At 36.0% G+C, this 17,309-nt stretch overlaps 1 protein-coding gene across 8 annotated transcripts in view; it reads right to left on the bottom strand.

Annotated features, from left to right (window-relative positions):
- Positions 1 to 17,309, bottom strand: part of NEK1 (NIMA related kinase 1) — a 229,862-nt gene that overhangs the window by 41,175 nt on the left and 171,378 nt on the right. For 7 of the 8 annotated variants that reach the window (XM_019798524.2, XM_034661388.1, XM_011223581.3 and 4 more), the window contains 2 exons: positions 9,667 to 9,843; positions 5,834 to 5,954 (listed from right to left, as the gene is read on the bottom strand). In XM_019798524.2, coding sequence (XP_019654083.1) covers positions 5,834 to 5,954; positions 9,667 to 9,843 — 298 coding nt within the window. The remainder of the gene's footprint in view (positions 1 to 5,833; positions 5,955 to 9,666; positions 9,844 to 17,309) is intronic. The other variant, XM_019798525.2, reaches the window with a different exon arrangement.

Below are 17,309 nucleotides of genomic sequence, written 5' to 3'. Positions count from 1 at the left end.
AAGCCAAGATTTGAAAGCAACTCAAGTGTCCACTGACAGATGAATACACACACACACACACACACACACACACACACACACACACACACACAATGGAATATTACTCAGCCATAACAATGAATGAGATCTGGCCATCTGCAACAACACAGATGGACATAGAGGGTATTATGCTCAATGAAATAAGTCAGAGAAAGATAAGAAACATATGCTTTTACTTATATGTGGAATCTAAAAACCAAATGAACGAACAAATGAAGCAAACAAAAAGCAGAAACAGACCCATATATAATGGAGAATAAACTGGTAGTTACCAGAAAGAAGGGGGGTGAGAAGATGGGCAAGAGGGGTCAGGGGTAGTGAGAGGTTCATGGTTCCAGTAATGGAATGAGTAAGTCATGGGGATAAAGAGAACATAGACATAGGGAATATAGTCAATGGTATTAAAAGTGTTGTATGGTGACAGATGATAGCTACACTTGTGATAACATAGTATAAAGTACAGTGTTGTCAGAAACTAACATAACATTGTGTGTCAACTATGCTTTAATGAAAACAACAACAAAAAAACAAAGGCACCAGTAGCTTATCTCTGCTTATCTCTTATAAGTTTGGCTTATAAACAGTTTTTGTTTTCTTAATTCTTTTTAATTCATCTCAAATTTAAATAATTTTTTACTTTTTCAGTTTTAAATTTTGAAAATTTTTCTATTTTTGGTTTTCAAAGTTTTTATTTATTTCTAATCATACAAGTAATACTTTCCTTCATTCAAAATGTAATGTTCCTTGACTCCTCAGAAAGTTAAACATAGAATTACCACACGCTGCAGCAATTCTACTCCTAGCTATACACTCAAAAGAATATGGGTGTGCAAACAAAAGCTTGTACACAAATATTCACACAAGCATTATTAACAACAGCCAAAAGGTAGAAACAATCCTGGAAATGACACTGTCATCTGCTGAATGCCCATCAATTGCTTAATGGATAAAAATATATGGTATATTCCACATAATGGATTTTTCAGCCATAAAAATGAAGAAGTGATATATTCTACAACATAAACTTTGAAAACATTATGGTAAGTGAAAGAAGCCAGATACAAAAAGCCACATACTGTATGATTCCATTTGAAACAGCCAGAATAGGCAAACCTACAGACAGAAAGGAGATTAGTGATTGACAAAGGCTGGGGGAAGGGGAAATGGACAGTGGTTGTTTAACTGGTATCAGGGTATCTTTTTGGGGTGATGAAAATGTTCTGGAACCACATAGTGGTAATGGCTACACAACATTGTGAATATACTAAATATTACTGGCTTGTACACTTTAAAATGGTTAAAATGGTAATTTTATGTTATATGAATTTTACCTCGACTAAAAAAAAATGTAATGTTCCTTTTAGAATTCCCCATGGTAAACTCAAATCTCAGTTACCCTTAGTATCAGTTTGGTATATATCTTACCATTTTTTCCCATGAATTTTAAGACAGAAAAAAATAGTGTTATTTTAATATATGGAAATGCCTTTTTATTCAATATTATTTTATTAATCATTTGATAATTGGGGCATATTTCCATATTGATATATGAAGGACATTTTATTCTTTAAAGTGCTATATACTATCCATAATGCAGTATACAGAAACTTTATTTTTCCTTATTAATGATTAGACTCTTTCAAAATATTTGCTACAATCCTCCTACAATAAACATGTTGGCATATGCCTCTTTGTGCCCATGTGTGAGTAATCTTAAGAGTAGATACCAAAAAATAAAAGATGCATTATTATAGGATATGCACATTTTTATTATTATTATTTTTTAAAGATTTTACTTATTTATTTGACAGAGAGAGAGAGAGCACAAGCAAGGGGAGCAGGAGAGGGACAAGTGGGCTCCCTGATCAGCAGCAGGGAGCTCTATGCAGGGCTTGATCCCAGGGTCCTGGGATCATGACCTGAGCCAAAGGCAGACACTTAGTTTTTGCTTAACTGACTGAGCCACAAAGGTGCCCTGGATATGCCCATTTTAAGCTAACAAAATTGGCAAATGGATCTCCAAATTGGCTTTTCCAGTTATGTGTGCTTGCAATGTATCAACGCCCCTAGTTCCCAATCTCTCAATATTTGATGGTATTACTTGCCTTCCTCCTGGCTTCATGTTATTTTGTGAAGAAACTTTTACTGGCAAAACATCTGGACTCTTAACCCGCCTTTTATTTACTTCTCTTCTTTGAGGAAGAACAAGTATCTGACATTCATACATTCATAGCTCTCCACTGAGTAAAGTTAGTCAAAGAACTTAGGAATTTGATGTCTTTTTTCTCATTGTATTGACTCTATAATCCATAAAGTATCATACAGTTGTATTTACTAACCATATATGTGGTTTCCTCCTTTGTGAACAGCTATATTCATACTCTTTCCCCATTTTTCTCTTGGACTTTGGTCTTTTTCTTCTTAATTTGCCAAGTTCTTTATGAATTCTGAATATTTAGGCTGCCTCCCTCCTATTTGTACATTTAGGTCTTTAATAAATCTGATGTTGTTTTGTTGAAAGGCTTTAGAAATGGAACTACTTTTTTTTCAAATTGTGTTTAAGTGCTAGATATGCTGTGTAGTATAGAGAAACACAATATTTTTAGCCATTTCCATATTAATGATTATTTAGACTATTTCAAATTATTTGCAATGATAAGCATTCTTTTTTTTATAATAAGCATTTTTGTGTATTTTTTTTGTGCCCATGTCCAAGTCCAGCCCACTTCCTGTTTTTATAGATAAAGTTGTATTGAAACAGTCACTCTTATTTGCTTATGTATCATACATGGCTGCTTTTACAATACTAAGGCAGAGTTGAATACCTGCATCACAGATCAAATAGTCTAACCAAGGCTGAAATATTTACTATTTGGCTCTTAATAGAAAAAGATTGACTGTTCCTGCCACAGACGATGGCAAAGGAAGAAACTTCCAACTACTTTTTATAAAGGAACCATAACAAGAATAACAAAATCCAACAATAATTTCCCATAACCAAAAAGAACTACAGATCACTCTTGCAAGTATTAATACAAAAATCCTAAAATACATAAGTACCTTAAAATAATATGTCATGACCAAGAAGAATCTACTTAAGGAATGCAGGATGGTTTAGGTTAAGTAATCCATTAAAATAATTAATTATACAGTTGATCTTTTTTTTTTTTTAAAGATTTTATTTATTTATGTGACAGAGAGACAGCCAGCAAGAGAGGGAACACAGCAGGGGGAGTGGGAGAGGAAGAAGCAGGTTCCCAGCAGAGGAGCCTGATGTGGGACTTGATCCCCGAACGCTGAGATCACGCCCTGAGCCAAAGGCAGACACTTAAGGACTGCGCTACCCAGGCGCCCCCCTATACAGTTGATCCTTGAACAACATGGAGGGATGGATGGGATGCTGGTTGAATCCCCTATGCAGTCAAAAACTTGTGTGTAAATTCTGACTTCTCCAAAACTTAACTACTAATAGACTACTGTTGGCCACAGCCTTAATGATAACATAACCAGTGGATAAATACATATTCTGCATGTTATATGTATTATATGCTGTATTCTTAAAACACCCAACTTTTTATTTTTTTCAGTATTCTAAGCTACACAGTTCACCTGGGAGTTTTTTCAAATTGCCACAAATCTCCAAAAAATTTTCCAATATATTTATTGAAAAAAAAAATCCGTGCATAGGATGACCCATGCAGCTCAAAACTGTGTTGTTCAAAAGTTAACTGTACTAATAAAGGAAAACATTCATATAAACAGTTCCACAGAGAATGAAAACTATTTGACAAAATTCATTCCTAACTTTTTAAAAAATCAGCAAAACATTAATAGATACCTATCTCAGAAAGTACAGTCATGCCCAATGATGGTTAACAACAGAAGCATGTTTACTAAAATCATGAACACAGAGGTACCCCCTATTTCCAATATTTGACATTGTATAAAAGATACTAACCAAGGTAATTATAGAAGAAAAAACTAGTGTTAAAAAATTGGAAAGACATAAAATCATCAGTTTTCATATGATATGATTGTATATCTGAAAAAAGCAAAAGATTAAACTGAAAATCTATCATGAACAATAGCAGATATCAGTAAGGTAGTGGGGTACAAAATCAATATAAAGAAATCTAAGCTTTCATATGTACAACCTTCTAGTTACAAGATCTCATAGACGAACAGGGACCATTTATAACATCAAACAAAATAATATATCTAGGAATAAGCTTACCAATAAAAGTGTAAAGCCTAGATGAAGGAAACTATAAAAATACTCAAAACTTACTCAAAAGAAAGGCCTATCATGTTTCTCTTGGACAGGAAGAACAAAACATGCTGATTTTCCCTATATTAATCTATGAGTTTAGTATCCCAATAAAATACCAATTGATTTTTTTCCTGGGGAAGGTAGGCAAAATTTAGTAAATTCTAAATTCAAAGGAAATATTACACAAGCAAGAATAGCCAAGAAAACCAAAAAAGAAGAATAATGAAATTAAGAAAATTTAGTACATATAAAACGTGGCATTTTTAATCTAGGTAGGAAAGATGGACTTTTTAATAAATACAAGTGGACAACTGGGTAGCTGTCTGAAGAAAAACCAAACCCATACCCCAGGATAAATTCCAAATAGATTCAAGATTTAAGTGTAAAAAGTGCCCACCCTAAAAGTACTAGAAAAAAAGATTGAAAAATTCTTTGAGAATCTTAGAAAGAACAAAGTATCTCTGAATGATTATTAAAATCCAGGTAAACATGACTATTAAAAAAAAACTTCTTCATGCAAAAACATAAAACATAAATGACCAAGAAGGAAAAAATGGTTGCAACTCACATAATCATAACTGTGGCAAATATCTCTAATATTTAAAGAGTTCTTACTAATTTATGAAAGACCAACAACAACATTTTAAAAATGGGTCAAAGATATATACAGAGAACTCACAGAAAAAGAAATTCACATGAAACTTAAGCATTTGAAAAAATGTGCTCACCTTACCAATAATAATAAGAGATGGATAAACTAAGAACCCAAACCAAGATAATATTTTTTTAACCTATCAGAGATTGGCAAAAATAAAAAACTTTGATAATAAGTTTGATAGGCTCGGGGATTTCATACATTCTTTCTGAGAATGTAAATTAGTAAAAACCCCGGGAAGAACAGTAACTGAATTACAAATGCAATTTATAAGAATGCAGTTGACACAGGATGTGTACTTCTATATATCTATCATACAGATATACATATATACATGCAAAATGATCTTATATAAAAGGTTTTCATGACAACATCATTTGAAATATCAACTAATATGGAATATCAATTAATGTAGAAGACTTGCTGAGTTGTGGTATATCCATACAATGGAATACTAAGTAGCCATAAAATAAGAAAAGAAAATGAAGCTCTCCATGGATTAATATGAAAAAATTCCTAGGCTACTGACTAAAAATAAAAAGGTGAAAATACCATATACACTATACTAATAACTTTATTTAAAAGAGAGGGAGACATTTTTGCTTTGTAAAGATTAAAAATATCTGGAGGGAGGAGAAAATATGAATCTACTGGATGGGGACAGAGTTGGGAAAGAAACTTTTTACTCTGTATCTTTATATAATTGATTTCTGAACCACATGAACATAATATCTTTTCAAAAATTAAATTATTTTATAAGGTATTATAATAATAGGATATAATGCAGTATTAGGTTATTACAGTATTTTTTTAAAGTATTACAAAAAGGGACCCAGGTTTTGAAATATAAGGAAAAAGAGGTGACATACTCAGTTTCCTTTGTTTCTTTTATCTCACTAATCCACACATCAATAATTGTGCATGGCATGCTACCATCTTTGCTTGCTCCACTTGGCTCTTGCAGTACTTCTGTTTCTAAGCCATCAGCTTCTGAAAATCAAAAACATAACAATAAACATGTCTTGAAGCAAAATCCATCTATAGATATTTGAATAAGTATTCTATACATTATCATTACTTAGTTCTAGGCTAACATACTAATTATAAAAAAAAATTAAATATTTTATCTGTAGACCTTTAATCTTGTTAACTCTCTGGTTATTTCCTGAAAGTAAATACTAATGAGAAAAGGTCCTGTCTTCATTTGCTGACTTCTCTTTTTCCTCTTCAATTCAGATTATCAATGCTTTTTAAAAAAAGATTTATTTATTTGAGAGAGAGAACACAAGTGCGAGCATGGGGAGAAGGACAGAGGGAGAGACAGTCTTAAGCAAACCCCCCACTGAGCAGGGCCTGATCTCAAGTCCCCCAGATCACGACCTGAACCACAACCAAGAGTCAGACACTTAACCAGCTGTACTACCCAGGTACCCCACAATGCTCTTAAGCTACCATCAGCCCCTCTTTTTTCCTGGAATCCAGATAATCTTTCATTCTCTATTTTTAAAGTTTCCAATTAGCTTGTCCTATTTAGAAAGAGAATTGATATTGTACCAATCCTTAAAGTTTTTATCCATTATTCAAATGATTTTTTTTTGTTTACCTGTACAAAGTAAGCCCTTGGGGAAAAAATCTTTTAGTTATTTTTTAGTGAATAATTGTTCATTAACACCTTAAGCCATACCAATATGACTTATTCTACAAACTAGATTTTTGACTGTATTGCCCTCAAAGTCTAAAATATTTACTATCTGGCTCTTTGTAGGAAATGTTTGCTGACTTGTACTGGGCTGTGTATTCTCTACTATATGCCTAACAGGGTTCTGTTTTTTTTAAAAGAAAAGGTATAAGTACTTACTAACTATAATTCTAATAAGTAAGACTATTTAAGTTATCATGGTGAGTTAAAGACGGTCACATACAGCAAGGTCTCTGACATTTCTCTCATCCAGAGGGGGCCTCTACTTCCCCTCCCCTTGAATTTGGGCTGGCACTGTGATTGTCCTAACTGAGTACAGTTCAAGTTTATGCCAGTTGCAGCTCTAGTCTTCAAGAAAATTGGCAGCTTCTACGCTGGAATCTGGAGGCCTAAACCACCATGAAAGTTTATTCTGGAAAGACCACATGGCAAGTTCCTGAAACTAAAATAGGGAGAGGGACCAGCTAAACAGGCCCTGCTGAGACACCATGCATGGAATGACGTCATCTTGCCCCTCCCAGAATAAGCCGAGCTGACAGGTGAATACCACTAAGCGGTATTGATGCTGCATGCAGGAGAACTTTCCCAATTCCTAACCCACTAAAACGTAAGGTAAAACAAGTTATTTTAAGCCCCTAAGTTTTGGGAATAATTTGTTTTGTAGCAATAGATAGATGAAATAGAATTTCCTATCTGAAAATAGGGTGCTGACATAACAAAAGCTTATAACATGTGCACTGGTTTGGGGACTTGGCAGTGGGCAGAAGTTAAAAGTGCTTCAAGGAGACTGTTGATGATTGGCCAGTGAAAAAAGTTTCTGGAAGCTAGAGAAAACGAGATTCTTGTTCTATAGCGGCAGAAAATATGGTGCCTGGAATAACAACGATGACAGAAAACATACCAAAGAGATTCAATGATCTAGCTAAGATGCTATCTAAGCAGAATGTTAAAAGTTCCAGCTAGTTCCTTTTTTTTTTTTTTTTTTTTTTTTTTTAAAGATTTTATTTATTCGACAGAGATACAGACAGCCAGGGAGAGAGGGAACACAAGCAGGGGGAGTGGGAGAGGAAGAAGCAGGCTCATAGCAGAGGAGCCTGATGTGGGGCTCGATCCCATAACGCCGGAATCACGCCCTGAGCCAAAGGCAGACGCTTAACCGCTGTGCCACCCAGGCGCCCCCCAGCTAGTTCCTTTTGTAGCCTTTGATAAAGTTGAATAAGAGAGAGATTAACTGAAGAAAGAACTGTTTAGTTTACGAGGACAATTTTGAAAAGAAAGCCCAAGTTAATTCCTTCCAGGCAACAAAAGCTTCTTAAAGGAAAACATGGCCTCAAAACAAACACTGAATTCAGGTCAAAGACGAAGTCAAGGGAGGAAAGGAAAGAAGAAAAGAAGGAAAGAAGGAAGGAAGGAAGGAAAAAAAAAAAGAAGAGTGATTAAGTGTAGTGAATGTCAATAACATTCACACAAAGCCCACAAAATTAAGAAAATTCAACTTGCAGAAACACCATCAGCTTGGATTGCATAGGAAAGAAAGATATAGTTTAGAAAAGCCCTTGAGGGCACTAACTTTGGTGCAAAGGAAGCAAGCTGACATTGCAACACCTGGCTTACTTTCAGAATTTCTATGGACCAATTATTGATATGTGTCCCCCATGGTCCTTGTTTTTGAAAAGGAGTCTCTATTCCTGTTTCACTACTGTATATGAGATATACAGAAGGTAAGTAGCTTATTTTTTTCACTTACAGGTCTTGAGATTGAGAGTAACTGTACTCAAAGAATTGTGCCCAAGAAAATTCACTTCTACATAGGCCTTACCTGGATAACAGTTTAGGCTTTCAGCCCTTTTAATAAGCAGACAAGGCTTTGGGGTGCCTAGGTGGCTTGGTCAGTTAAGCATCCGGCCCTTTTTTTTTAAGATTTTATTTATTTATTTGACAGAGAGACAGCGAGAGAGGGAACACAGCAAGGGGAGTGTGAGAGGGAGAAGCAGGCTTCCTGCTGAGCAGGGAGCCCGATGTGGGGCTGGATCCCAGGACCCTGGGATCATGACCTGAGCCGAAGGCAGATGCTTAACGGCTGAGCCACTCAGGCGCCCTGCATCCGGCTCTTGATTTTGACTCAGGTCATGACCTCAGGGTCATTGAGACTGAACCCCATGTCCACCTCCATGCTGAATGTGAATCCTGCTTGGGATTCTTTCTCTTTTCCTCTGCCCTGCTCCCAGCTCGTGCATCGTGCTCTCTCTCTCAAATAAGATGACGCTTTCAGAAGGGGTGAATGCATTTTACACGTGGGAGAAAATGTAAATATTTTTGGTTAGTGGCAGACTGTGGCAGATTTCCAATGGCTGTAAATTCTTTAACACTCTTAACTTGGAGAGGTGGGCTCTGTTTTATCTCCTTTGAATCAGGCTGGTTTGTGACTGCTTTGACCAGTGAAGTATGGCAGAAGTGATACTGTGCCAGTTGAGACTAGCTTTTAAAAGTATAAGTAGCTTTTGCCTAGGATCTGTGAGCCTTGGCCACCATATAAGAAGTCAGATTACCTTGCTGGAAAGAGTTATGGAAAGGAGTGGAGACTACATGAAGAAGGAGAAAGGACCAGCTTAACACAGCCTTCAAGCTATATCTGAAAGGACACCAGTGAAGCCATCTTGCACCCATCAGACCAGATTGCCAGCTGAATACCACCAAGTGATCCCAGAGACAAAAGCACATGAATTATAAAAATTACATTAGTCAAGCCCTGACTTAATTCCTGACACACAAAATCATGAGATATAATAAAAGTGTTAACACTAAGTTTTGGGGTGATTTATTATGCAGCATTAAAAAAATCCAGACCAGTTATTAAACATAGAAAAACAACGAACCTAATTTGAGATGAATCACCCAAACATATACACATATTCTGATGATCTGTTTATAAAGGCCTGTTTATATAGAAGAAATTAAAGTATTATCAAGTTAAATAGAGCTCATTTTGAGCTATTAAAATACCATCCACATTTCCTTCTGGCTTCAATGACGACTGTGGAGATGCCTCACTGAACTCTGGACTGTTCGTTTCAACAGAAGAACCAACAGTACCTGATGGATTCATTTCAAGTGAAACATATTTTACTTTTTCTTCTCCAGTAATTAAAGGTTTGTACTTCTCCCTTTCAGGAGAAGTCTCTGAAACAACAAAAAAAGAAAGATCATGCTATATTCTCAAAAATAACTTGAATTTTACCTATAACGGCATTTATAGCAAAATTCAGAAACTGCATTCTTGCAACAGGTAAATTACTAAGTAAGCTCTGTTATGCATTAAAAGTTGATAAATGATTAAGGTACATGACAGCTAAATATAATTTTAATTATACATAGTGATATTTAGGATGATTAACATATGGCTTACTTTCTTTTCCCTTTTGTTGAAACTAACACACGTGTCACAGCGTTGTATTTTAAATCATTAACTAACTGTTTTTGTTTCTGGTAACTGCTAGTTACTTTTAATTGCTCAGGAACTCCCCATACCTTTTTTAAAAAGAGATTTATTTATTTATTTTAGAAGGGGAGAGAGGCAGAGGGAAAGGGAGAGAGAGACTCTCCAGCAAATTCCCTGCTCAGGGCTGAGCCCAATCCCATGACCCTGAGATCATGACCTGAGTTTAAATCAAGAGCTGGACCCTCAACCAACTGGGCTACCCAGGTGCCATAAACTCCCCATACTTTTAACTGATGCCAAGAGAGAATGGATTTACCTCAGAACAACTTATTGCAGTTATCTGTAGGATACCCAGATCACTCCCATTGATTCCTCGAAGATGTTAACTAACTCCCAGTCAGGAAATCTCCCCAACACTAATTCTGTCTTAACTATTTAGTTGATTGCCAGATCTCCATTAATAATCCTTCCAATTTCTGGGCCTCTCAATTCCTCTCCAGTGATTTTTATCTTTGCCCTACCTCAGTCACTCCAATGGTTATATCTTAGAGAGCTTGTCATTAACTAGAGCTCCTCAAAATTTTCAATGCTAAATAATCCACCTTCTGCTTTCTAACATCCTATTTTTCTACTTATCTCCCTCTACTATGCCAACTTTAAAAAATGTTACCCCACTAGTAACTATAATGTGCTGATTCTACCATGTTTTCTCTCCACCATCATCCTCATTAAAATCCATCTGAAGTCCATCATTAAAAATAACTTTTTTGGGATGCCTGGGGGGCTCAGTTGGTTAAGCATCTGTCTTCAGCTCAGGTCATGATCCCAGAGTCCTGGGATTGAGCCCCACATTGGGCTCCTTGCTCAGCGGGGAGTCTACTTCTCCCTCTCCCTCTGCCTGCTGCCCTCCCTGTTTGTGCACGTGTGCTCTCTCTCTGACAAATAAATAAGTATAATCTTAGAAAAAAAATAATAATCACTTTCTCACATACATCTTTAACTCACTCTACCCACATGGAGAAATCCCAACCCCTTTTAATTCAATTTTCTGTGTGTTATGTCTGCATATAGGTGGCTGAAATGGTTGGGGAAAAACAGAGTCTTCCTTATTGATCTCAATTTCAAATCACTATCACTAAAACTAAGTGGGCACTTTGTGCTGCCTGCAATCCTAACAATAAAATACCAGGAACTATACCTAGTTCAGTTAACTTCCTTAGGAAAACAAGTTGTGTGCAGGTATTTTTGAGTTATATTACCTCTTACTTCTTCCTAGTTAATAAAACTATAGTGTTGTTCATGTTTTGAAAATCTTCCCTATACCAAGCCTCATCAACAAATTGTGATAGAGGTCACATCCGTGTTTTGCTCATTCAGCCTACTGTTCTGCTATAAAGTCATGTCTATTAAAATCAGGAACAAGAATGCCAGTTAGCACCATTATTAAAGATTGCTTTAGAGTGCCTAATAAATGCAGTAAGAAGAAAAAGAAATAAACAGAATAAATATTGGACAAAAAAACACTAGTTCTTATCACTGATGATATGACCCTCACATCTGCAAGATCTAAGATCTCAAGGGAAAATCTTAATATATTAAAAAAAAAATTCTTCGGTGAGGTGTCTGCATGTAAAATTGTACACAGACAAACAGAAAGAAACTATAGCTTTATTTCAATTAGAAATAACAATTTAGAAAGGGAAATAGGAAAAATATGTCATCCATTATAAAGACAAAAATACATTCATAGTGTAAGAATCAATTTACCAGTTTTCCAAGATGGCAGAGGAATAGGACACCGTAGTTTTGTCTAGTCCCAGGAATTCAGCTGGATAGCTATCAAAGCATTCTGAACACCAGTGAACTCAAGCAGAGATCTAAGAAAAGAATTGCTGCAATTCTACAAATAGAAAAGCAGCCACTTTCTGCAAGGTAGGAGGTAAGGAGAAGTGAATCCAAGGCAATATACAGGAAGATAAACTATAGGGGTAGGGAGCCTCTGTAAGCTGCCTACCAGAAAGTGATTGAGCAGTGGAGTTTAAAATTGCATCTTTTAGAAGTCTGCTCTGGTGAGGGACACCCGACTGAAAGGTGCTCAGGTGGTGAGGAGGTCACAATCCTACATGGGACAGTGTGAACTCAGGACTGCTGGGGTCAAAGAACAGGGTGCCTGAGTGTGGCAGAGTTCCCAGGTATCCATACGGGGAAGCTAGCTGCAATCAGCAAGCCCCAGAGTGAGCTTTCAGCTTAGGGTTGCCATAAACCATGAGCCACAGGGACCCAGGACGTCGCAGAATTGTGGCGAGAGACACCCCCCCCCCCACCTTCCACTGAGAAGAGCAGCGTGGCTGGTGCTGCAGGAATCTGCAGGGTTTGGAGACTAAAAGTAGGGTCCCATGCCTGAGATAGAAATGCTCGGTCCTGGGGCGCCTGGATGGCTCAGCTGGTTAGTTAAACATCTGCCTATGGCTCAGGTCATGATTCCAGAGTCCTGGGATCAAGTCCTGTATCGGGCTCCTTTCTCAGCGGGGAGCCTGCTTCTCCCTCTGCCTGCCTGCCTCTCTCTCTCTCTCTCTGACAAATAAATAAATAAAATTTTTAAAAAATTAAAAAAAAAAAAAGAAGGAAACGCTCAGTCACAAGTTGGGTGAGCATGGAATGCGGATGGAAACCAAGGAGACAGGAGTGATGGACTGCTTTTCCCTGAAGGACACTAAGGAGTAGAGGGTGATAGCTTTTGGCCCTGGGGCTGGAGATTTAGAGGCTGCCATTTTCATTCTCATCTTCTAAAGGCGGGTGGAAAGCCTTCAGTGAACAAAAGCCACATAGAGCAAACCAGAGCAGCTTATTTAGCTTGGCCCCCTGGCAAGGGTGGTGTAATTCCGCCCAGAGCAAAGACACCTGAAAATCAGCCCAAGAGGATCAGCAAGAACATCCAGCCAAGACCAAGTTTACCGATTGCACAGAACTGCAAAACTCCAGCGCTAGGGGAAAATAGTATACAGAACTCATGGGGTTTTTCTCATGATTCCTTCTCATAAGTCTTTCAATTTTAACTTTTTCTCTTTTTCCTTTTCAACCAATTTCTTATTTTATCAACTAATTTTTAAGTCTTTTTTAAAAAAAATTTTTCATTTTTACAGTTATTCTATCCTTTCACTGTATTTATTTTTGTACATATATAAGATTCTCTTTCTTTACAATTTACATTTCCTCTCAATTGATAAAGAAAAGACATTTGACAAAATACAGCATCTTTTCTTGATTAAAACTCTTCAAAGTGGAGGGATAGAGGGAACATACCTCGTTATCATAAAAGCCATATAGGAAAAGCTCACAGTGAATATCATTCTCAATGGGGAAAACTGAGAGCTTTTCCCTTAAGGTCAGGAATACAACAAGGATGCCCACTCTCACCACTATTGTTCAAGACAGTACTAGAAGTCCTAGCCTCAGCAATCAGACATCACTAAGAAATAAAACACATCTGAATCAACAAAGAGGTCAAACTTTCACCGTTCACAGAAAACATGATACTCTATGTGGAAAACCCAAAAGACTGCACCCCCAAATTGCCAGAACTCATACAGCAATTCAGCAAAGTGGCAGGATATAAAATTGATGCACAGAAATCAGTTGTATTTCTATACACTAACAATGAGACAGAAGAAAGAGAAATTAAGGAATCGATCCCATTTACAACTGCACCAAAACCCATAAGAAATCTAGGAATAAACCTAACCAAAGAGGAAAAGGATCTGTAGTCAGAAAACTATAGAACATGCATGAAAGAACTTGAGGAAAACACAAAGAAATGGAAAAACGTCCCATGCTCATTTATTGGAAGAACAAATATTGTTAAAACGTCTATGCTACCCAGGGCAATCTATACATTCAATGCAATCCCTATCAAATACCATCAACTTTTTTTCAAAGATCTGGAACAAATAATCCTAAAATTTGTATGGAGCCAGAAAAAACTCCAAATAGCCAAAGGAATGTTGAAAAAGAAAACCAAAGCTGGGGGGCATCACAATGTCGAACGTTAAGCTCTACTACAAAGACAGTATGGTACTGGCACAAAAACAGACAAACAGATCAATGGAACAGAATAGATAACCCACAAATGGACCCTCAGTTCTATAGTCAACGAATCTCAGACAAAGCAGGAAAGAATATCCAATGGAAAAAAGTCTCTTCAACAAATGGTGCTGGGAAAATTGGACAGCTACATGCAGAAGAATGAAACCGGACCACTTTCTTACACCACATGTAAAAATAGACTCGAAGTGGATGAAAGACCTAAATGTGATAAAGGAATCCATCAAAATCCTAGAGGAAAACACTGGCAGCAACCTCTTCGATCTGAGCCGCAGGAACTTCTTGCTAGACATGTCTCCAAAGGCAAGGGAAAAAAAGGAACGATTGGAACTTCATCAAGTAAAAAGCTTTTGCACAGCAAAGGAAACAGCTGACAAAACCAAAAGACAGCTGACAAAATGGGAGAAGGTATTTGCAAATGTCTTATAAGATAAAGGGCTAATATCCAAAATCCATAAAGAACTTATCAAACTCAACACCCAAAGACAAATAATCCAGTCAAGAAATGGGCAGAAGACATGAACAGACACTTCTCCAAAGATGACATACAAATGGCCAACAGACACATGAAAAAATGCTCCACATCACTTATCATCAGAGAAATACAAATCAAAATCACAATGAGATACCACCTCATACCAGTCAGAATGGCTAAAATTGACAGGTCAGGAAACAACACGTGTTGGCGAGGATGTAGAGAAAGGGAACCCTCTCACACTGTTGGTAGGAATGCAAGCTGGTAGAGCCGCTCTGGAAAACAGTATGGAGGTTCCTCAAGATATTGAAAATAGAGCTACCCTATGACCCAGGAATTGCACTATAGTTATTTACCCCAAAGATACAAATGTAGTGATCCTAGGGGCACCTGCACAACAATGTTTATGGCAACAGTGACCACAATAGCCAAACTATGGAAAGAGCCCAGATGTCTGTGACAGATGAATGGATAAAGAAGATGTGGTGCATGTATATATGTGTGTGTACACACACACACACACACACACACACACACACACACACACACTAGAATACTACTCAGACATCAGAAAATGAAATCTTGCCATTAGCAATGATGTGGATGGAACTGAAGGGTATTATGCTAACTGGAATGAGTGAAATCAGAGAAAGACCATTAACATATGATCTCTCTCATATGTGGAATTTAAGAAACAAAACAGAGGATCACAGGGGAAGGAAAGGAAAAATAAAACAAGACAAAATCAGAGAGGGAGACAAACCCTAAGAGACTATTAATCACAGGAAACAAACTAAGGGTTGCTGGAGGGGTGGGGTGACTGGGTGAAGGACATTAAGGAGGGCATCTGATGTAATGAGCACTGGGTATTATATAAGACTGATGAATCACTGAGCTCTATCTCTGAAACTAATAATACACAATATGTTAATTTATTGAATTTAAATAAATAAAAGGATGGTAAAAAAAAAAAAAAGCATCATTTTACCAAAAAACTTTATGAACTTAAATGAATAAAACAAAATGTTACTGATAAACACAAAATAGGACTGGTGCAAAGATAAAGACATACTTACACTCTTGAATTTAGTAGCATAAAAACAATATTCCAAAAATCAATATATAAATTTAATACAATTCTAATCAAAATACCCAATTATATAAAATGAGTTTAAAATTCATTTGAAATAATAATCGCCAAAAAATAATCCAGAAAATTGTTAGACTTCCAGTTAGATTAAACGTCTGGCATCTGTGTGTGTGCCCATTCACACTCACATACATGCATATGTTGTCTATCACACTGATTTAAAAATTTGGGAAAACTTGTAACCACTAAAGGAAATTGAAAAGATATAAAGAAAAAGACACACTTGCATGAAAATTAAAAAAAAAACTGCATGGACAAAAAAAGCATCATAAGTGAATTAGCAGCATGTGGGAAAAACCTGTGATGATATACTAGATAAAAGTAATCTAAACCAGATAAAAATTCACATGAAAAACATAGGCAATGCAACATAAAAAGGGCAAAGAATATAAATACAATTTATAAAGAAGGAAACCTAAATGGCCAAAATATGACAATGGAATTCACTTACAATCAGAAAATCACAAATGAAATCCATGAAATCCATAACTTATAAGACTGATAACAATAAAAAAAAGTGATAATACTAATAAAACCTGTTTAATATTTGAAAATCAATCCCTGGTTATTTGCAATTAATATAATAAAGAAGAAAAATCATATGATCATCTTAACTGATTCAGAAAGAGTTTGATAAATTTCATTACTCTTTATAAAATAAGACTAGAAAAGAATTCCTTAATCTGATAAGTTGCTGAATATAAAGTCAATATACAAAAGTGAATTGTATTTCTACTTTTATACATGAGTGACAATTATAAAATAAAATTTCAAAAAAGATGAATAAAACAATGGCATCAAAAAGTATAAAATTTCTGGAATTATGCAACAAGTTTATGAAATACCTCTACATTGAAAACTATAATTTCTTCCAATCTAAATATTCCATATAATCATAAAGAAGTCAACAACATATTTTGAGAAGCCTACTCTAAAATTTATATGGAAATGAAGAGGGGTAAGACTAGCCAGATTTCTCTTGAATTCGCAAGATGGGAAATCTTGATCTATTGGATATCACGCCTTCAACCCTTATAATTAGGAAGTATCATAATAGTAAAAACATAGATGGAAATCAATGGAATAATTTAAGTGTTCAGAAACACATATATATGGATACTTGATTTGCAACAAAAATAGCACTACAGAACAGTGGGAAAGAAGGGTTTTTTTCATAAATGATGCAGCGTCAACTGGATACAAAATCAGAAAAAATAAAATGACTCCTCTTCATACCATACAGAAACATCTTTATGAGATAAGCTGCAGGTCTAAATTTGAAAGTTAAACAATAAAGCTTTTAGAAGTTGACACAGGAAAAAAAATCATCATGACCTTAGGATTTTTTTTAAACAGGATACAAAAAACACTAACTATAAAGAAAAGGATTCAATAAGTTGGACTATAATAAAACTAACAACTTCTGTTCTTCAAAAGTGCCATTCAGTAGAAGGACAAGCCAGTGAAAGACAAGATGAATT

The sequence above is a fragment of the Ailuropoda melanoleuca genome, chromosome 5 (genome assembly GCF_002007445.2).
Source record: "Ailuropoda melanoleuca isolate Jingjing chromosome 5, ASM200744v2, whole genome shotgun sequence".
Lineage (NCBI taxonomy): Eukaryota > Metazoa > Chordata > Mammalia > Carnivora > Ursidae > Ailuropoda > Ailuropoda melanoleuca.
Note: the sequence above shows the minus strand (reverse complement) of the source record. Positions and strands in the feature narration are given on the sequence as shown.